This window comes from Acinonyx jubatus, chromosome A1 (genome assembly GCF_027475565.1).
Source record: "Acinonyx jubatus isolate Ajub_Pintada_27869175 chromosome A1, VMU_Ajub_asm_v1.0, whole genome shotgun sequence".
Lineage (NCBI taxonomy): Eukaryota > Metazoa > Chordata > Mammalia > Carnivora > Felidae > Acinonyx > Acinonyx jubatus.
In genome coordinates, this window is record NC_069380.1 from 102,955,466 (window position 1) to 102,975,000 (window position 19,535).

Here is a 19,535-nt window from a genome sequence, read left to right on the forward strand (position 1 = left end):
TTTTTCTCTCTTCTCCAGCTCAGAGGCTGAGAATGGTTTGGAGGAGAAAAAGAAGATCTGCAGGTCGCCAACAGCCCAGTCCCCTACCCCGTCCTGCGAGGCTGAGTCCCCAGACCAGAAGAGAATCATTTCCTTGCGGTGAGTGTCCTCACGTTGACTCTTGGTTCTTTGGGGCCTTTGGGGAGGAGGGGTGGCTGGGAGGAGCTGATGTTTCTAGTTCAATGGCAGTTGTCACAAGTGAGGATCCACTGTAACCAGATAACCCCCTGAGAAAGAAGTGGGGTGGTTTTCCTCAATCTCGGCACGGATGCGTGCCTTCCTTTCTCATCCCTTTCTGGCAGCTTACTTTCTCCTTCCTGCCCCAACCTACTGCAGAACACCTGCCCCTCTCTTCAAGGACTGATCTCGCTGAGTGATAAAGCCAGGATAGCCCATTGCCTGGCATATGTTGATACGGCACCTGGAAAGGCTGGCCGGGGTGCTGGTGCGGCCCGCCCAGGTTGGAGTATCTGCTCTGCCTGTGCGTGTGCACACCTGTCTTGCTTTCCTGGCAGCCACGAAAAAGCAGAGGGGGAGCCCTGCCTGGGATCCCCGGACAGGGTGTGCATGTCTGTTTCTTGGGGCCGGCGCTGGTGGGTCCAGCGTCAGTTGGGTCGTGAGCCTAGAAGGGAACAGGCAGTTTTGAGATGAGGCGCGGTCCCTGTCACTCTCAGAGACTCTTCGTTACATGCTTTTTCTCACATGCAAGGAAGAAGTAGGAGCTCAGAGTTGTTTTTGTGCCCTCATCAGAGAATGATCATTTCAGTGGTCAGTTACGGTGCATGTAGCCAGGGGTCTGTACTGAGTGGTGGAGCGATTGCTCATGTCTCTGTTACTGGAACTGTCAGAACTGTACCGTCTGGGTCTTCGGGCCTCTGCTAAAGGATAATTAAATAACTCCTGCCTTTCCCTTCCTTCCTGGCTACACAGCCCATTCCCTCTCTCCACATCCTTCCTTCACTCAAGACCAAGCCTAAGTCTTCTCTCTCCCCCACATTTTTCTTTCCTGCCCCTTCCACTTTTCTCTTCATCAGCTCTGCATGGCTGTTTGGACACATCTCACTTTCAGCGCTTCTTGCCATAGCTGTTTGCTGTCAGAGCACCTTGCCTCACTCAGCAAATGAGGCTCGGGCAAACGCACAAAGCATGTCGTTTCTTGTATCTCTCACCATTATTGACTGGCTCCAGCAGGCGCTTTAAAAACACTGTGGCTTTTTCTCTGCCGCCCCCAGGCTTTGGGTGAGAATAATACACTCATCATGAGGGCATGTCTGTCAAATGGTGTGGGTGTGTCATCTGTGCAGTTGCAAAGAGCCCCACGCTTGATGTAATGCTTTGCTCTCGCTGTCTGGAAATTCCTAATTCTTGAATAAGAGGCCCTACATTTTCATTCTGCACTCGACTTCCGGTCCTGCGCATAGTGACCTGTGAGATGAGAGAGTAACAGGGTAGACACAAAGATACCAATGCCATATAAATAAGCGCCCCTTCCACCCCTTCCCCAGAGACCAGTGCTGTGCACACAAGCCCCTTCTGCTTGCGCCTCTTGAGTTCGTCAGGGATACATCGGCCTTGCCTGTCAGAATTTGCTTACAGTCCTTCAAAAGGTCTGATCGTTGCCTTGATGATTCCATTAACATTTACTAGTGTGAATCAGTCGAGGTAATTAATTCGGATTAGTGGATGGTATACTAATAGGTAAATTGCCATTTGTAAAAATTATTTTTGACTACAAATGTTTACTCATAATTTCAAAAAAAAAAAGTAATCCCTAGAATTCCAAAGTCATTTGTATCTGCAAATAGGTTCAGTGGCCAGTAGCTAAATCCAAATCTGACACCTGGAATCAATGAGAGGTATTTCACCTGTGGTTAGAGCATCATGGACCCAAACTGTTGTGGCTGGCAGCAGCTTGGAATATCATTTGGCCCATCTTTTCAGGGCTGAGAAACCCAGAGTCTGAAGTCTTAACTGCAGTCATTTCTGTCTCTCAGTCACACCCTTGTACCACCTGAATTACTCAAGATTCTTAACTCTGCTTTGAACCAAATACTCATTTTTAAAAAAAATTTTTTTAACGTTTATTTATTTTTGAGACAGAGAGAGACAGAGCATGAATGGGGGAGGGTCAGAGAGAGAGGGAGACACAGAATCTGAAACAGGCTCCAGGCTCGGAGCCATCAGCCCAGAGCCCGACGCGGGGTTGGAACTCACGGACCGTGAGATCATGACCTGAGCCGAAGTCGGACGCTCAACCGACTGAGCCACCCAGGCGCCCCGAACCCAATACTCATTTTAACTGAGCCTCTTTCTAAGGAATCATACTGTAGGATCATGGATTTCATGTGCCATTTTTTCCCAAAATGAAAAAAAAATACATACTTGTACCATAAAAGTTGTTTTTATATACATCTCTGAAAACCATACATGCATTCCACTTGAGAATGATTCTGTTTGTCTGTCAGGTTGAAGATATGTGCAAATTCACACACCTACTCAAATGAAGAGCCAGGACTAGAATCACCTTAGAAACAAATACTGGAGCTCTGACCTCTGTCCTTAGTAGAACAAAGGAAAACTTGACTTTCCAACGTGGTCTTCATTTTTATCCTGATTTCATTTCTACTGTTTTCCCACTCTGGGATGTTTTGTTTCTCTTTTCCTTATACCCAACTCCTGCTTATCCTCTGAGGCCCAGTGTATTAAACCTACGTTGTGCTGTCGATCTCCTCTTACCTCCTTTTGAACTTAGGGTCTCTATACCTCCTCCTAATAGCTGTGGTATGTATTATTATTGGGCGCTACGTCTTGTACCGCCTTAGAAAAAAGATGTTGGATGCATTCACAGGCTTCTTAAGGAAAAAGACCGTCTTGTGTCCCTCTAGGCCTTTAATACAATGCCCTACTCATTTAACCCATGTTAAATATTAATAGAATTCTGAAACGAAAATATTCTTTGATCGAATTATAGCTGCAGTTTTGTTTAATAATTTGCCTACAGTACTTTTACTGCTTAAAATCCTTTGAGGTGGTATAATTACCTTCACAATTCAGTTTGTATTTCTCCCTTCTAGAAGTCTGCATTTCTGCAGATTGAGGTTGTGGCCCTGTGAAACCATCCCAGTCTCCCACACACTATGCTGTGTAAATGCTCTTAGAGTATTAGGAGTGACCACTGGTGTCCAGAAAAACAAAACAAAACAAATGTCAGGTTTTCTTGTGAGATGGCATGCTAATCAAGATTTATTACAATAGGATTAATGAGTAGCATTAAACATTTCATCTTACAGACTCCCTGGGTTCTCTTTGCTCAGGTCAAAATCCAGTTTTGATGGTGCCTCTTTAGCAAGTGATAAGAACGACTGTAAAACAGAAAGCAAAAATGAATCTAAGATGGACAGGAAGAAGTCTTCGTCTTCCAGCCAGGTAACTTGGGAGTGCGGACTGCGCTGATCAGAGGATGGGGGGACCCCTAGAGCCAAGGGAAAGGAAGGACCCAAATGTGTATCTTCCTGCCATTCACGACTCTCGTAGGCAGATAGTAGAGAATCTGGAACACAGAACAGGATGCAGATCCTTCGGCCGACCATTAATCAGTTTCATATTTCCCCACTGACCTTCCGGTATATCCCAGGTGGCGGTGAGTTGCATACCGTGACCCCTAACTCTGACAAGTGCCCCAAGAGCAGGGACCTATGTGGTCATGTGCTGGGCTAAAAACCAGCCAAGATAATTAGCTCGCCTAACGATTAAGAGAGTTGTGATGTCCTTGCATCAAAATGAAAGAGTGTGATACAGCACCTGTGTGAATGGAAGGCAACCCAGCTTCCCACTGAAGAGGAAAACCTGTGGACCATCACGATTCTCCTCCAGAAGCAGTTCAGTTCCGCTCTAAAACCCACCCCGATAGGTAACTAAGCCCAGTCCTGTGTCATGGAGTGTGGCATACTTACTGGGACCAGTAGTTTGAGGTTGTTTTTTAACACTCCCCCCCCCCCCCCCCGCTAAATACTCGAATATGTGTTTCCTAAGAAGGAGAACAAAAAACCCATTGGCACACACAAGAAATTTAACTGAATAGTAAATACACAAAAATATTACTCCTATAAAATCCATTTCAGAATTCCACAATCTTCCAGTAGTCATTGCCTGCATCAGTGTTTTTTGCCCCCCCCCCCAAATGAATCCAGTCAGGAGCCAAATAATGGATTTATCTGTCCCTTTTTTTTTTAATTTTTTAATGTTTTTATTTATTTTTGAGACAGAGAGAGACAGAGCATGAGCAGGGGAGGGGCAGAGAGAGAGGGAGACACAGAATCCGAAGCAGGCTCCAGGCTCTGAGCTGTCAGCACAGAGCCCAACAGAGGGCTCAAATCCACGAACCAGGAGATAATGACCTTAGCAGAAGTCGAACAAATAACCACCTGAGCCACCCAGGCGCCCCTTGGCCCAGGTTACTTTTAAATCAACTCATGCAACCAATGCTCACTGTAGCCATTAAAAAAGAAAAAAAGAATCTCCGGAAAGCCTCCTTGGAATACCTTGCTTTAATCTGGGTAACTTTCTGGATGCAAAATGTACTTTTAGGAAGCAGCATGAGATAACCTACTTTACATGAGGCGTTTATAAAATAGCTGACTTGTGGGGCCCCGTTGATCGCCTGTAGGACCTTTCTAAAGCTCTTCCTTATGGCGATCTTGGGCCAAGTCTGGGTGGTTTGGCATGAAGGGCCTGCTTGTACTGTCTGTTCTGCTCATAAGACTTTTTTTTTTTTTATCAAAAGCATCCTGTCAGAGAGCGCCTGAGTGGCTCAGTCAGTTAAGTGTCCGACTTAATTTCGGCTCAGGTCATGATCTCAGAATTTGTGAGTTCAAGCCCCGCGCTGGGCTCTGTACTGACAACATAGAGCCTGCTAGGGATTCTCTCTCTCCCTGTGTCTCTGCCCCTCCCCTGCTCATGCTCTCTGTCTTTCTCTCAAAATAAATAAATACACATTAAAAAAAAAAAAAAAATCCTGTCAGCCAGAGGTCCTGTGGAAGGAGGACCAGTTCTGCCTCTTAGCTGAGTGGTGCCATTTAAATGACTCCGTTTCCCTGAGGCACACTGTCCAGACGAATGGAATGGGGACACCAGTTCCCCGGGTTATTTGGGGGATGCTATTTGGGAAGGCACGTGACCAAATGTAAATGGCTGGCTGTACATTGTTGTTGTCACAGTTGTGGAAACACATGCCTTGAACATGAAGCGATGTGCCATCTGTCAGACTCTTGGGGCTGCTACCGCCCTGGAGAGTTAAGCTTATTTTTACGAAGTCCTAATTGGCTGGATGGTCGTGTCGCCCTGACACTGGCTAAGGATATGCCCTCACGACAAAAAGAGTGATAGGGACAATACCAGGTAGTGGGTCTTTTGGATGTATTGTCCGTTTAAGCCTTATGGCGGTCCTCTGAGACAGGTAGTATATGTGCCTTCTGGCACAGAGGAGGAAACTGAGGCCCAGCAAAGCTAACTCACTAGGTCACAGTCACACACCAAAGGGGACATGTAGCCAAGACTTGAACTAGGTTTATCTGAGCTCTTAACCACTGCTGTCCTCCAAGAGTACTTGGATCTTTAGTGTCCTAGGATCTCCTACCTTCCCTGGTGAGATCCCTTCGTGTCATTTATTAGGAACGTCCTTGGCCAGCCACCTTGGCACAAGGCTGCAGCATGATTTCACGTGTCTTTCCAACCAGCAAGTCACTATCTTGTTGGAAAATGAAACCTTTGTGCCCTGCCGCCTTTGAGGGGTTGTGTCGAAGACTGTACGATCAGAGACAAGGAGTTCCTAAAGATACTCTGCGAAGGGAGGGGAAATCTGTTACGTAATTTACGTTGAAGTTAAAATTGGTGATGTTATGCCAAGAAATGCCAGCGGTGACGCCTGTGTTGTGTTCTCCTTGTAGTATAAGGCAAACATGCACTTCCACAAGCTGTTTCTTGATGTCCCAACTGAAGAACCATTGAGGCAGAGTAAGTTCTGACCTGTTTGACTGTTTTGAAAATACGCTAGTTGGCTGGGGGAGAGAAAGCGGGCTCCGTCTGGGAACAGAATCACCAAGGGGAACGTGGGTTCGAAAGTTATGATGTAACGGTGATGGCAGCTTCATTCAGCTTTCCTCAAGCATCTTGAAAGATGAGAGAGTAGAATGGGAAACTGAATCCCTCCACACGACAGGGAACCCTCCAAGATGATTCCGGAATGATCTCCTCACCGTCTGTATTCACTGCTGCAGTGCACTGCATTTGGGCTGTCCTGAGATTTCAGATAACAAGGCTGGAGGAAGAGAGGCCACTAGAAGAAGGCTGAAAGGAAACACAGATTCTCATGTGCAGACACGTGTCCGTCCCTAAGCTGTACTGGGCGTGATTATCACACCAGAACATCTTATCCAGCACGCCACTTAGGACCTACTCAGCTCCTCTTAGGTCCATTAAGACCAAGGTTCCATTCTAGCTTCCCGGATACAGAAGTTGAGGCAGGATGCCTCTCATGATGGCCAAACATGTGGGTCACGTGCGCTTCCCACAGTGAGATCATCCACTTCAAAAGGAGTCGTTAGGGACAGTCCCAGGGAAGGAGGGGCGGGACTGCCCACATTAGCTCAGGCCGACATACCTTCCTAAGTAGAGGACATTTTGAAACTCCATTCCTGAACTCTTATTCGCAATGACAGCCTTGTCTTGCCATTTTGATTGTTGTACTCCTGTGGGTAAGGCTTTGGAGTAAAACACAAACCCTCTTCCCCATATCTTTATTCCACTAAAGATGACTGACAGCGAAGTGACAGATCTTTTGAGTACGAGTGTATTGCCTCTGCCAATCCTGAGTCCCCAACGTACATACACAATTTTTATTTTACATGGAAACTCTGAATGCTCTTACACCTGTATATACTTTCCCAGGTTTTACGTGTGCTCTACAGAAAGAGATATTATACCAGGGGAAGCTCTTCGTATCAGAAAACTGGATTTGTTTTCATTCCAAGGTGTTCGGAAAAGACACTAAGGTTAGTATAAGTTTTTTTTAAAACAAAGCTATGCACTTTATTATCTATTGTGAATATCAGTCATTTTCAATGTAACAGTGTTTATAAATATTTGTATTGTTATCATACCCTTATATGTTTATTTCCTTCATCGTTGTTCCTAATATTAGTTTCTAAATGCCTCTAAATGACACCAAGTTCCCTTTTCCCCTAAAGACCACTCTCGATGTATTTCTCTATACACATATATCTCTCCCACAACCCTATGCTAACGCCTTTTTACCCAGATGTCACCAGAGACCTCTTACAGCTATTCATTTGGAGAGTGTGCCATAATTTGTTTCAAAGACATATATTACACCCAAGACCTTTTCTTAAATAAATAATGATTTTTGCACCGTGTACATATCAGTTACCAGTCAGAGACACATAGAAAAACAAGCCTATCGATAAGCTAGTGATTAGAGCTCACTTTGTAGCATCACCAGCACCACATGAGCAGGAACTGAAACATTTACGGCCTGGTCTGGGAGAGTCAAACACCCACCATCCCCAGTGGACCACAACTGACAACTTGTCCTTCTCATAAAACAGATGCGGGGGAGGACAGGCCCAAGACACGTGAGCTGTTAAGGAGGATAGCTTGAAGGAACTGGCAGTTTTCCCAATGTGCTTCTAAGCAAAGACCTTGGGACTGTGTCATAAGAAGGAAAAAGATAATTCCATCCCACTGACATTCTGTCCCTTTGACCGGCGATGTCACACCATTCAGGCCACCATAGCGAGGAGTCAGAGAAACACCTTCTTAGGGTCGTGTGACCTAACGAGCTTTGAATCATTCTGATTCACGAATATAAATAAGCAACTTTTATATCCATGAAGTCGCTGACTGAAAGCCTTTTGTTCGGAGTGGTAGATAGGTTTTATTTAAATAGTCTCCCTAAAGCCCCTGTCAGGCTTTTAGACAATGACCACATCACAAATACAATGGAAATTCTCCATTTTGCTGGTGTTGGGTCAACAGACTAGCACACCACTCTTCAGGTCAGACGTGTTATTTTAATGTTGTTCCCAAATCATAAAGAGTCGTGTCTGGATACACATACTTTGGTAAACACTATTACCCGAATCAGTATCACACAAAGCACGATTAAGCAGTGCTCCACTGTATTTCTAGATTTCTCATTTATAACAACTTGTTCATGGAGTAGGGAAGGGATTGGGTAGCAGTGATCTCCTGTTCAGCGTGATAGGCTAATTCTCAGGAATTCAGACAGAGCCAACCTCTCTGATGAAAGCAGCGTGTCTAGAGACATTAGTGAACAAAGACTTAGTCTTTGTTAAAGGATGGAAGGGATGGGGGAATTCTTGTTTGTTTTTTAAGTTTACTTATTTATTTTGAGAGGGAGAGAGTGCACATGAGCAGGGGAGCAGGGGAGGGGCAGAGAGAGAATCCCAATCAGGCTCCGCACTATCAGCACAGAGCCCAATGCAGCGCTCGAACTCACAAACCATGAATGAGTTCAAGTCCTGGCTACACGTCTCCCTTGGCGTGTGATTGTGACCTAGTGAGTTAGCCTCGCTAGGCCTTAGCTTCCTCCTCTGCGCCAGAAGGCACATATACTACTTGCCTCAGAGGACCACCATATGGCTTAAATGGACAATACATTCAATACTAGGGCCATTTCTGGGTAGTTTGGCATGAAAGGCCTGCTTGTACTGTCTCTCTGTTCTGCTCCTAAGACTTTTTTTTTTTTTTTTTTTTTTTAATCAGAAGCATCCTGTCAGGGGCACCTAGGTGGCTCAGTCAGTTAAGTGTCTGACTCTTGATTTTGGCTCAGGTCATGATCTCACAGTTCGTGAGTTCAAGCCCCGCACTGGGCTCTGTGCTGACAACGTAGAGCCTGCTTGGGATCTCTCTCTCCCTCTGTCTCTGCCCCTCCCCTGCTCACACACACTCTCTCTCTCTCTCTCTCTCAAAATAAATAAATACACATTAAAAAAAAAAAATCGTGTCAGGCAGACGTCCTGTGGGAGGAGGACCAGTTCTGCCTCTTAGCTGAGTGGTGCCATTTAAATGACTCCGTTTCCCTGAGGCACACTGTCCAGACGAATGGAATGGGGACACCAGTTCCCCGGGTTATTTGGGGGATGCTATTTGGGAAGGCACGTGACCAAATGTAAATGGCTGGCTGTACATTGTTGTTGTCACAGTTGTGGAAACACATGCCTTGAACATGAAGCAATGTGCCATCTGTCAGACTCTTGGGGCTGCTACCGCCCTGGAGAGTTAAGCTTATTTTTACGAAGTCCTAATTTGGCTGGATGGTCGTGTCGCCCTGACACTGGCTAAGGATATGCCCTCACGACAAAAAGAGTGATAGGGACAATACCAGGTAGTGGGTCTTTTGGATGTGCTACAGCTACTCTAAGAGACAAGAGACTGGAAATTACCAGGAGGTGGGAAATACGAGCCATGAGAGTGATTTGTACGTTTCTTCCCCTCTGAGGATGGTGTCAGGGAGATTGGGTCCTCAGATCTGGGGCAGACTTTCCTTACTGGCTCCAACACCTTCCAATATGAACTAAAGTCAACCAAACAGTGCACTCTAGGAAGAGACATTTTCTAGGCACCCTCCCCTGGAAAAATATTAATAAATGTAATCGGGACCTTTTGATCATTCTGGCAGTATTTTCAGATGCTGGTAACATTAAATGCACGTATAAGATTCCATCTAGGCCCAAACGGAAAAGTGATTGATGCTTTATTTCTCAAATGTGATCTGGCTGTCATTTTATACTTAAGAAGCGGTTGGTTGAAAACTCCTTGTTAAAGTGTTCCATGCCCTAGGTTATGAAGATACCCAAATTGATAGCCCCTAGTTTCTGTGTGTTTGTGTCACTACTCAGAAACAAAATTAGATTCACTTTTATATCCTCATCCATCTTGGTATCCCAACTTAAAACTTAGGAGTCATCTCATTCTTCAAAATTTTAGAGGGTAGAGTTCTTTAGCAAAATACTTGTTAGCAAATGTCTCATTAAGATTAGCCCCTCGGGGCGCCCGGGTGGCTCAGTCAGTTAAGCATCCAACTCTTGATTTGGGCTCAGGTCATGATCTCACAATTTGTGAGCTTGAGCCCCGCATTGGGCTCTGCGCTGTGTGGAGCCTGCTTGGGATTCTCTCTGCTTCTCTCTCTCTCTCTGTTTCTCTCTCTCTCAAAATAAATAAATAAACTTAAAAAAGATTAGCCTCTCCTTCTTCCATAGTCTTCCTATCTGGAACTTTGAGGAATAGAACATTTCCATCTCATAAGACTAAATATGGGAATATAAGTATTCAGAATTAAAAGCTCTTTTTTCTTCCTTCAAGTTGGCAGTACTAACCTAAGGCCCTCCTCTCCCCCCACTGACCTTGTTCTCTTTTAGAATATGCAAAGCATTTTTACAAAATGTACATGTGAGTGTGTGTACCCGTGGAGGGAGTCAGGTCATTTTGCCATGGATGTGTGTTACTCTGTTTTCCAGGATCAAAGGGATATCATCCTTTTCTCTGTGAATCCAAAGTGGGTTGGAGGGATATAACATAAAAGTATCAGGAACATCTGGTCTTTATAGTATCTGGTCCATGCATGTAGTACATTGTATGAAAAACAACGCACATCTTGGATCAGATTGGTTCATCTTTGTAACCTGTTATATTTATGACCTTGGGCAAGTCACATACCTCTTGAAACACATTTCCTTATGTCTTAGAATATCTCCTTCCTGGGGTCCCTGGGTAGCTCAGTCGATTAAGCATCTGACTCTTGATTTCAGCTCAGGTCATGATCTCACAGTTGGTGAGTTCGAGCCCCACATCGGACTCACTGCTTCAGATGCTCTGTCCCCCTCTCTGTCCCTCCCCTGCTTGCTCTCTCGCTGTCTCTCAAAAATAAAAATAAACCTAAAAAAAAAATTTTAAAAAGATTAACTCCTTCCCAAGACTGTCATAATTTGATGACATTCTCATTTGGTGACTAGGAGGCAATAAATGGTAGCCACTTCATTTGTCATTGTTTTAATTCTCGATTGTTTGAACCAGAAAAGAAGTTAGAGTTCTTTTATTTTACCCAATCTTTTTTTAGGAGACAAATGAGGAAATGACTGACTTTTTTTTTTTTTTTAATATGGACCACTTCATGAATTTTCACATCATCCATGTGCAGGGGCCATGCTAATCTTCTCTGTATTGTTCTAATTTTAGTCTGTGCACAGGCTTCCTAAGCGAGTACAATGAGTGAGTTTCTTAATGAATGCTAGGCATTTTCCATATATTATCTCATTTAATCAACAGAAAATCCTGGGGAAAGGTAAGATTATCTCCATTTTACACATCAGGAGACTGAGGCTTAGAAAGCGTAGCTTTCAAGGTTGAGTAGGTCACATAGATAGTGTGGACCTTAAAAGTAAAACAGCCAGTTGTTTTATCAGCAAAATGGGTTTATTTAGGAATAGCACTTTGAGACATGCAGGCCATGGCAAATCATAGGCAAGTCTGGAGATCAAAGGAGGGAAAGTTAAATTACAGAGAAAAGGAGGAAGTTGGGAAGGGTTGCTCTGAACACAAGCCCATTGGAGGGAAGTGAGAATTCAGGGCTTCTCACGGGATCAGATGTATTTTCTTATTGGCTGAGCTTGTTGTTGGGCAAGGAGAAATTCTTCCAGCTGGTGTGAGTAGTAAAGGGGGGGGCTTCTTCCTGTTGGAGTCTGCAACTGAGGGCCAGAGGTGGGGGCACAAGAGCTCCCCTTTCTGGCCTCCAGGTTCATTTAAAACAAGGTTTTCTTTTTTCAGAACTGAGCTGAGAATTCACGTCCCAGGCTTTGTGTCTCCCAGTGCTATTCAGTGTTTCCCTACCCGCATGTGCCTCAGGATGTAGGAGAGCGGTGTATGCGGAGATTAACCCCAAGTGGATGTCCACATAACTGCTTTAGAGCCTTGGGCCTGTCTTTAAAATGACTGTGCTTCTTTGCATTCATTCCCTTGTTTCAAGATGAAGGTTTCCCACCAAGCCCTGAAGTAGAATTGATGATGTACATTTGCCCTCTGGCTGTGTAAACAGAACTTTGAGGAGACTGGTTTTTCTTCTTGGAGGCTGGAGAGCTTACTGCTGGTTTTGATTTCTTAGTTAAACTTTAAAAAATTTTTCCCTTGAATATGACGATTTGAAGTCCTGTCCTATGAAGCCTGAACCCGTATTAACTCACTGACTCTGTTTCAGATCTCTATTCCGGCTTTCTCCGTCACCCTAATAAAGAAAACCAAAACTGCCCTTCTGGTGCCAAATGCCCTGATTATAGCGACAGTCACAGACCGGGTGAGTACGCCTCAGAGCAAGGTGCCTTTCCTTTGTCCTATTTCTGTAGTGTTGTTTCCCCTCACAAGGAACTTTGTTCTCACACACTTGTTGACAATTTTGCATTTTCTGCTGACTTCATTAGACTTGCTTGATCAAGGTCAAAAAAAAAAAAAAAATTCTTTCCCAGCTTCCCTTTCCCTTTCCCTAATGTCTCTTAGAACAGGCTAAACTGATATATTCACTTTCTTTAATATTTAATATTTGAAACAGCCACCACCACCCCACTGTTGATGGGGTGAGGCAGGGTGATACTGAAGAGCCCCCCCACACTCTCCCTTGGTATTTCTCCAGAACCATCCCAAATACATAAACTGGGTTCTTGCTGTACACATGTGGCTTCAGGACCAGTTCCTAGGCCCACTTTGCTTCCAGGTTGCTTTAAGTCTCGTGTTCTTCTGTATAGAAATTCTAGAGCTGCTCGGTACTGCTGGGCTGCCCCAAACGTGTGCAACCAGAAATACCTACATGTAGAGTGGTGTTGATTTCACCTTGGCCAAATAGAGGGAGTAGAATTCTATGGTTACTCATTTGTCACTGGAAATTACTGTTTTAATGTTTATTTTTCAGAGACACAGAGTATGAGCAGGGGAGGGGCAGAGAGAGAGGGAGACACAGTCTGAAGCAGGCTCCAGGCTCCGAACGGTCAGCACAAAGCCTGACGCGGGGCTCGAACCCACGAACCATGAGATCATGACCTGAGCCCAAGTCGGACGCTCAACTGACTGAGCCACCCAGGCGCCCCTTGAAATTAATTGTTTTAATATTTTACTGAATATTTCTATGAAAGCATAAAAGCTACATTCCATTTCCAACCATACTGGATAAATTGAAGAGGGAAGCAGAGTGAAGGAAAGATATAAGAGGCTATTCTGACGTGGTAGGAAATATATTAATATTTTGAAAAAAAAATGTTAACATTAATGGCTAATAAGCATGTACTTCTCGCCACGCATATGCTAAACACTTTCCTTCTGTTTTCCCATTTGTCCCACACTGCTACCTATTAGGGGTAGGTGTCACGAAAACTGAAGTCAAGTGGCATCTGGGTGGCTCAGTCAGTTGGGCATCCAACTCTTGATTTCAGCTCAGGTCATGATCCCAGGGTCACGGGATGGAGACCTGCCTCAGGTTCTGCGCTGACAACATGAACTCTGCTTGGAATTCTCTCTTTCCCTATCCCTCTGCCCCTTCCCTGCCAAAATAAAAATTTTAAAAAAATTTTTTTTAATTAAAAAAAGAAAACTGAAGCCAAGAGTGGTGGGGCTGTTAGCCCAATGTCACCTACTTCCTGAGTGTCAGAGCCAGACTCTGCAAGTAGGTCTAATGCAGAACCCATAGTGTTAACTACTTTGGAATACACGCTTGCTTGGAAAGCATATCGAGGGGCGCCTGGGTGGCTCAGTCGGTTAAGCGTCCGACTTCGGCTTAGGTCATGATTTCGCAGTTTGTGAGTTCAAGCCCCACATCGGACTCTGTGCTGACAGCCCTGAGCCCGGAGCCTGCTTTGGATTCTTTGTCTCCCCCTATCCCTGCCCCTCCCTGCTCATGATCTGTGTCTCTCTGTCTCTCAATAATAAGTAAACATTAAAAAAAGAAATTAAAAAAAAAAAAGCATATCGAGTGCTCTCCTTGACGAGTGAAAGGGATAATCACAGACTTCTGAAAAGGGGATGTGAAAAGATTTTGTGGCTCTAATAGGTGGAGAAAGAGGGAGTTTTAGTATTTCTTCAATGTACCGCTTAGTAAAATTACTTTTCCTTATGTCATTTGTCTCCAAATTACTTGTCTAATCTGACTTCACTTCTTTCCCATCGCTTGTGTGTAAGCATCCACTAGAAAAATCTCCATATTTGTACAAGGAAGAATCTGGAAGTGGCTTGAAAAAGAACGAGGCTGTGAGAGCCTCTGGGAAATTTTTAGTGGAAATCTAGGTCAGAACAGAGAAAGCAGACCCTTGGGAATTGTTAAATACCTTAAAAGAAAAGGGGTAGGCAGAGGGGAACAAGTTTTAAAGAGGATCTGGCAAATATCACTAGCCTTTTTTTTTTTTTTTTTCTTAGTGTCCAGGTCTTGCCTGCCTGTTGGGGACATCAGTGTCAGGGTATTGGAGCCTTCATACCATTTAGCATTTCTTTATCACTTAAAGGGGGCTTGAAGGTTTTGTTGCTGTTGTGGGGGAGTAGATTTTGTTCATTCCAGGAACAGAATAAAAACTGATAGAGGTGAATGAGATTGTAGACCAGGGGAAAAGAGAAGAAAACATGTATACAGATAAAGTTCTGCACTCTGAACTCTGACTTCTGGTCAGGCAGTATCTGTTCCATAATCACTCTGTTTTGTTTTGCAGTACATATTTGTCTCCTTACTCTCCAGAGATTCCACTTACAAACTACTAAAATCTGTGTGTGGACACTTAGAAGTGAGTACAACATCGCCGAGCCTCACCTGCTGTCTCTCTTCTGGATTTCCCGTGGTTTCGTAGTTGATCTGGTTTTCCTTTTTGTTTCACTAATTTCAGAATACAAGTGTTGGGAACAGTCCCAACCCGTCTTCTCTTGAGAACAGTTTCCGGGCAGACCGCCCTTCATCTCTGCCTCTGGTGAGTTGCCTACATAACTAGCTCAGTGCGAAAGAAAGGGGATGATGCGTCCCACAGTTACACTTCTCCTGACACCATGACCAAGGGACCTTAATATCTGAGGTAAAATTGAAGACACAGGGTGTTTCTGTCCTCAAGAACGGGGGGGGGGGGGGGGGGGGCCATAGAAGGCCATCAACTTTTTCCAAGTAATCGAAGAGCTGTCCTACCAAAGAAAAGAAGCAGTATAGGGGCCCCTGCGGGTGGCTCAGTCGGTTAAGCATCCAACTTGGGCTCAGGTCATGATCTCACGGTGTGTGAGTTCGAGCCCCACGGGGGGCTCTGTGCTGACAGCTCAGAGCCTGGAGCCTCCTTCGGATTCTGCGTCTCCCTTCTCTCTCTCTCTCTCTCTGTCCCTCCCACACTTGTGCTCTCTCTCTCTCTCTCTGTCAAAAATAAAGTATAAAAAAATTTTTTTAAAGAAACAGGATAATGGCTGTTTGGGCGAGTGGGTGGTCCGTGGAGGTGATCCTAAAATCTTGCTCCGTTTGCTTGTCAGTGTTGTTTTAGAGGGATTCACCAATGGTTGGGGGAGGGGCATGGTCCATCCCCACAAATCACTGATTGTCTTCTCTGTTCAAGGCACTGTGCTAGTGTAAGGCTATAAGGACACCAAGAAAGCCCAAAACTAGTTCTTGCCTTCCAAGACTTTCTAGCTTAGTAGAAAAGATGAGGAACATCCAGAAATAATTATAAAAGCAGCACTCTATAGTGACCAAGTGAAAGAGATTTTTTGATTCCTCCAGATTCCGTTGACAGTACAGTAAATCTCCAGTGCAAAGTAGCTCTCCCCCATTTGTACACGTTTTCTACCTATGGTGGCATCATGTTGGCTCAAGCGAGTTCTAGCCGTATTCATTCAAGTCATTATTCCCAAACGAATCAGTTACCTGTTGAAATACCTTTGGTGTACTGGTATGAGCCCATGGTTTTAACATCTACAAATCTTTTTTTTAAGAGCTGTGAAAAAGTACAGGGATTGCAAACCTGCCCACATAAAAAGTTGTATAACAGTGTTCACAGCTGCTTTGTTCATAACAGCCCAAAAACAGAAACAATCCTGATGTCCATCATCTTCCGAATGCATAAGTCAAATGTCATATGTCCATACAACAGAATATTATTTGACCCTGAGAAGGAAGGAGAACTGATAGATACAACATGGAGGAACTTCGAAAACATGATGCTCAAAGAAGCCAGACACAAAAGGCCACATACTAGACGATTCCATTTACATGACAAATTGATAGGGAGGGAAAGTGGATTAGTGGTGGCCAAGGGATGGGGGAAGACAGAGAAATTAGGGTGACTGCTAATAGGTAAAGGGTTTCACTTTGGGGGTGATGGAAATGTTCTGAAATAAGACAGAGGTGATGGCGGCATGACATTGTGATTGTGCTAACCACCACTAAATTGTATGCTTTGAATGATGTCTTTCGTATTACATGAATTTTTATCTCAGTTTAAAAAAAAAAAAAAAAAAACACACACCTTGAAAGAAAGTAGAGGAGAGCAAGACAAAAGAAAATGAAACACAGTATGATTTGCAACCAACAAACTTGGTTTCAAATCTGGGCTCCACCCAGCTGAGTTATGCCATCAGACAAGCTCTTGAACTGCTGTGGCTCAGTTTCTTCATCCAGTAAAATGCCAACCTCACGATGTGGCTGTGCAGATTGAGTGCAGTCGTCTATGCAAGGAGCTGTGCCTACTGTCTGAAAGATGATAGGCATTCAATTACTAATTGTTACACCCAAGAGACTTGAATTTTTCAACTTTCTGCCTCCTATAAATTCGTGCCTGAAATGGAAATGAGTTATTGAAACGATCAACAGATAGGTAGTATCAGCTGAAAGCGTGGTCATTTGCTTACCAGATAAGTCTCTTCGTTTGGCAGCGACCTAAGTCGTGAAAAGCTCAGCCTAACAGGACCTTCCCCAGGACATTTTAATGACACCTGTTGTGACTCCAGTTCTTAAGCACTTGTGGGGGAAAATGAAATACAAACTAAAACATCCCTGCTTTTTCCCTACTCCTTACCCCTCCATCATTCCTCTGGAATTCAAAAGTAATAGCACTGACTGGGTTTTAAGGGAGTCAGAGAGGGAAGAAAAATAGCCAAAACTTTCCTTTCAGTGTGTAACTTGTTAAAGCCCTTTTCCATTTTGTTTTCCATCCCTTTTTTAAACTGTGTTTTAACAAGTACCTATGCATTTAACACATGTATTTTAGAAAACTTGACATCTTATTTTTTCTCGTATATATGTCCATGTCAATCAGTTTTTCTCATTACAACATCCTAAAGAGACTTCTCCAGTTTTATCCTGGAAGCTTTTCAATCATTAGTTCAGCTCTTTTTTTTTTTTCCCCTAGACATTTGTTGTTTGAAACAAGTTGGCCACTGTTGACAGGATTCTAACTCCCCAGGAAAAAATGTGTTTCAGTAACCAGATCCTCTGACCTGTTGGGGGAAATCCCAGTGGTACGGGGTAATCTTCCCTTCTTTTCAGTATTTTATAGGTTACGCCTAAGTGGAAAGGCCTGGGGGTTCCAGAGGCCTGCCTGTGTAATGAGGGGAATTGGATTTTGTACACTGCCTTGTTTCCCTTCAGGATTTCAACGATGAATTCTCAGATCTGGATGGAGTAGTTCGACAAAGAAGGCAAGACATGGAAGGATACAGCAGTTCTGGTTCCCAGACTCCTGAATCCGAGAACTCTCGAGGTCCGAGAAATTTCTAAAATGTCATGCTCCACAAAACATCCTCATGTCACCCCTTAAAAACAAAGACAAAACCAACAGAAATCAACACCTTGTCAATTAATCAGCAATTAAGAAGGGACTAATTAACAATGGAGAAAGGGGTGCCTGGGTGGCTCAGTCAGTTAAGTGACCAACTCTTGATTTAGGCCCAGGTCATGATCTCATGGTTCGTGGGTTTGAGCCCTACGTCAGGCTCTGAGCTATCAGGGCGGAGCCTGCTTCGGATTCTCTCCCTCTCTGCCCTTCCTCTCAAAAATAAATAAACTTTTAGGAAAAAAAAAAAATTTGACAAGGGACTTTGGAGAAAGGGTAGTCTGAAAGTTTTAGGGGAAAAGAATGGTCTACGTGGTAAAAATCCATTTCTCTTTATACACAATGTCTCTTTTTTTTATTTTTTTTTTTGCTTTTTTTAATTTATTTTTGAGACAGAAATAGAGCATGAGCAGGAGACGGGCAGAGAGAGGAGGAGACACAGAATCTGAAGCAGGCTCCAGGCTCTGAGCTGTCAGCACAGAGCCCGACGTGGGGTTCGAACCCAAAGAGTATGAGAGCATTACCTGAGCTGAAGTCGGACGCTCAGCCGACTGAGCCACCCAGGCACCCCAATAAATATCTCTTAAATCGACATAATATGAGGGTGGTTGAAAGAGAAAAACATAGTATGTTTTCTTCTTATCTCAGTAATACTATTCACTGTTAGAGCTGAATGGTCCCCATGAGTCAGTGGGCTAAGGAAAGACTGTCCTTATATCATTTTCTTACTTGCTTAAGTATTGGATTTCAATACCTAACCACTGAACCAACTTGTGAGAAGATCAATTTATATTCTTGGCCATGTTGTGAGCCAAGTCTCACATGTTGTGAGACTGATTTGCTTTGTGGTTGCTCCTGTGTTTTTTAAATGCATTGGGAAGAAAACTCAGTCAGCTCCATTTTGGTTTGATAGATTTCCATGTGACAGAATCCCAGACAGTTCTGAATGTCTCCAAGGGAGAAACAAAACCAACCCGGGCAGATGCCCATGTGAATAGAGTGCCTGAAGGAAAAGCCAAGAGTCTCCCTACACATGGTAAGGAATCAATGTCTTGGGTAAATGGGATAGTGACAGACATCTGCCTGTAACTTTTAAAGGGCCCTCTTATTTCACTTTATGACTGCCTTTCATATTCCCTCCTCCCTTCCTACTGAACATCTATTTCCTTTGCATATTAATTCATTTATTCATTCAACAAACAGTACCCAGTTCTGTGTCTTACTATGGAGGATACAAAGGTAAATGGCCTTCATGGAGGTCCCTTTGTTATTGGGAATACTTGGAGATTATGATTCCAAAATGGCTGGTAAAACTCAAATTACTGGATTACTTTTTATTTACTAATTATTCTCCTAACTGGTTACCAATTATACTGGTATGAGGGCAAGGACGGTGTCTGTTTTGTTTACCATTCACTCCAATGCAGTGCTTGACAGAGAGAAGGCTCTCAGTAAGTATATACTGGATGAAACGAGTTGGAAGGAGTTAGAACTACTGGTTAAAAAGACACCTGGAAAGGGGCCCCTGGGTGGCTCAGTCGGTTAAGCATTCGACTCTGGCTCAGGTCATGATCTCACGGTTGGTGAGTTCGAGCCCCACATCCAGCTCTGTGTTGTCAGCATGGAGCCTAATTG

The 19,535-nt window shown here is 44.0% G+C and overlaps 1 protein-coding gene and 1 non-coding gene across 4 annotated transcripts in view; one reads left to right on the forward strand and one right to left on the reverse strand.

Moving 5' to 3' along the window:
• GRAMD2B (GRAM domain containing 2B) overlaps positions 1–19,535 on the forward strand; it is a 126,914-nt gene that overhangs the window by 99,298 nt on the left and 8,081 nt on the right. For all 3 annotated transcript variants that reach the window (XM_053220367.1, XM_027076797.2, XM_015067436.3), the window contains exons 2-10: positions 19–138; positions 3,354–3,465; positions 5,985–6,051; positions 6,985–7,088; positions 12,329–12,424; positions 14,814–14,885; positions 14,985–15,065; positions 17,717–17,828; positions 18,814–18,936. In XM_053220367.1, the coding sequence (XP_053076342.1) occupies positions 19–138; positions 3,354–3,465; positions 5,985–6,051; positions 6,985–7,088; positions 12,329–12,424; positions 14,814–14,885; positions 14,985–15,065; positions 17,717–17,828; positions 18,814–18,936 (887 nt within the window). The remainder of the gene's footprint in view (positions 1–18; positions 139–3,353; positions 3,466–5,984; positions 6,052–6,984; positions 7,089–12,328; positions 12,425–14,813; positions 14,886–14,984; positions 15,066–17,716; positions 17,829–18,813; positions 18,937–19,535) is intronic.
• On the reverse strand, positions 11,231–11,335 carry LOC113604593 (U6 spliceosomal RNA). The gene has a single exon (XR_003426569.1). It is a non-coding gene; the product is annotated as a U6 spliceosomal RNA (small nuclear RNA).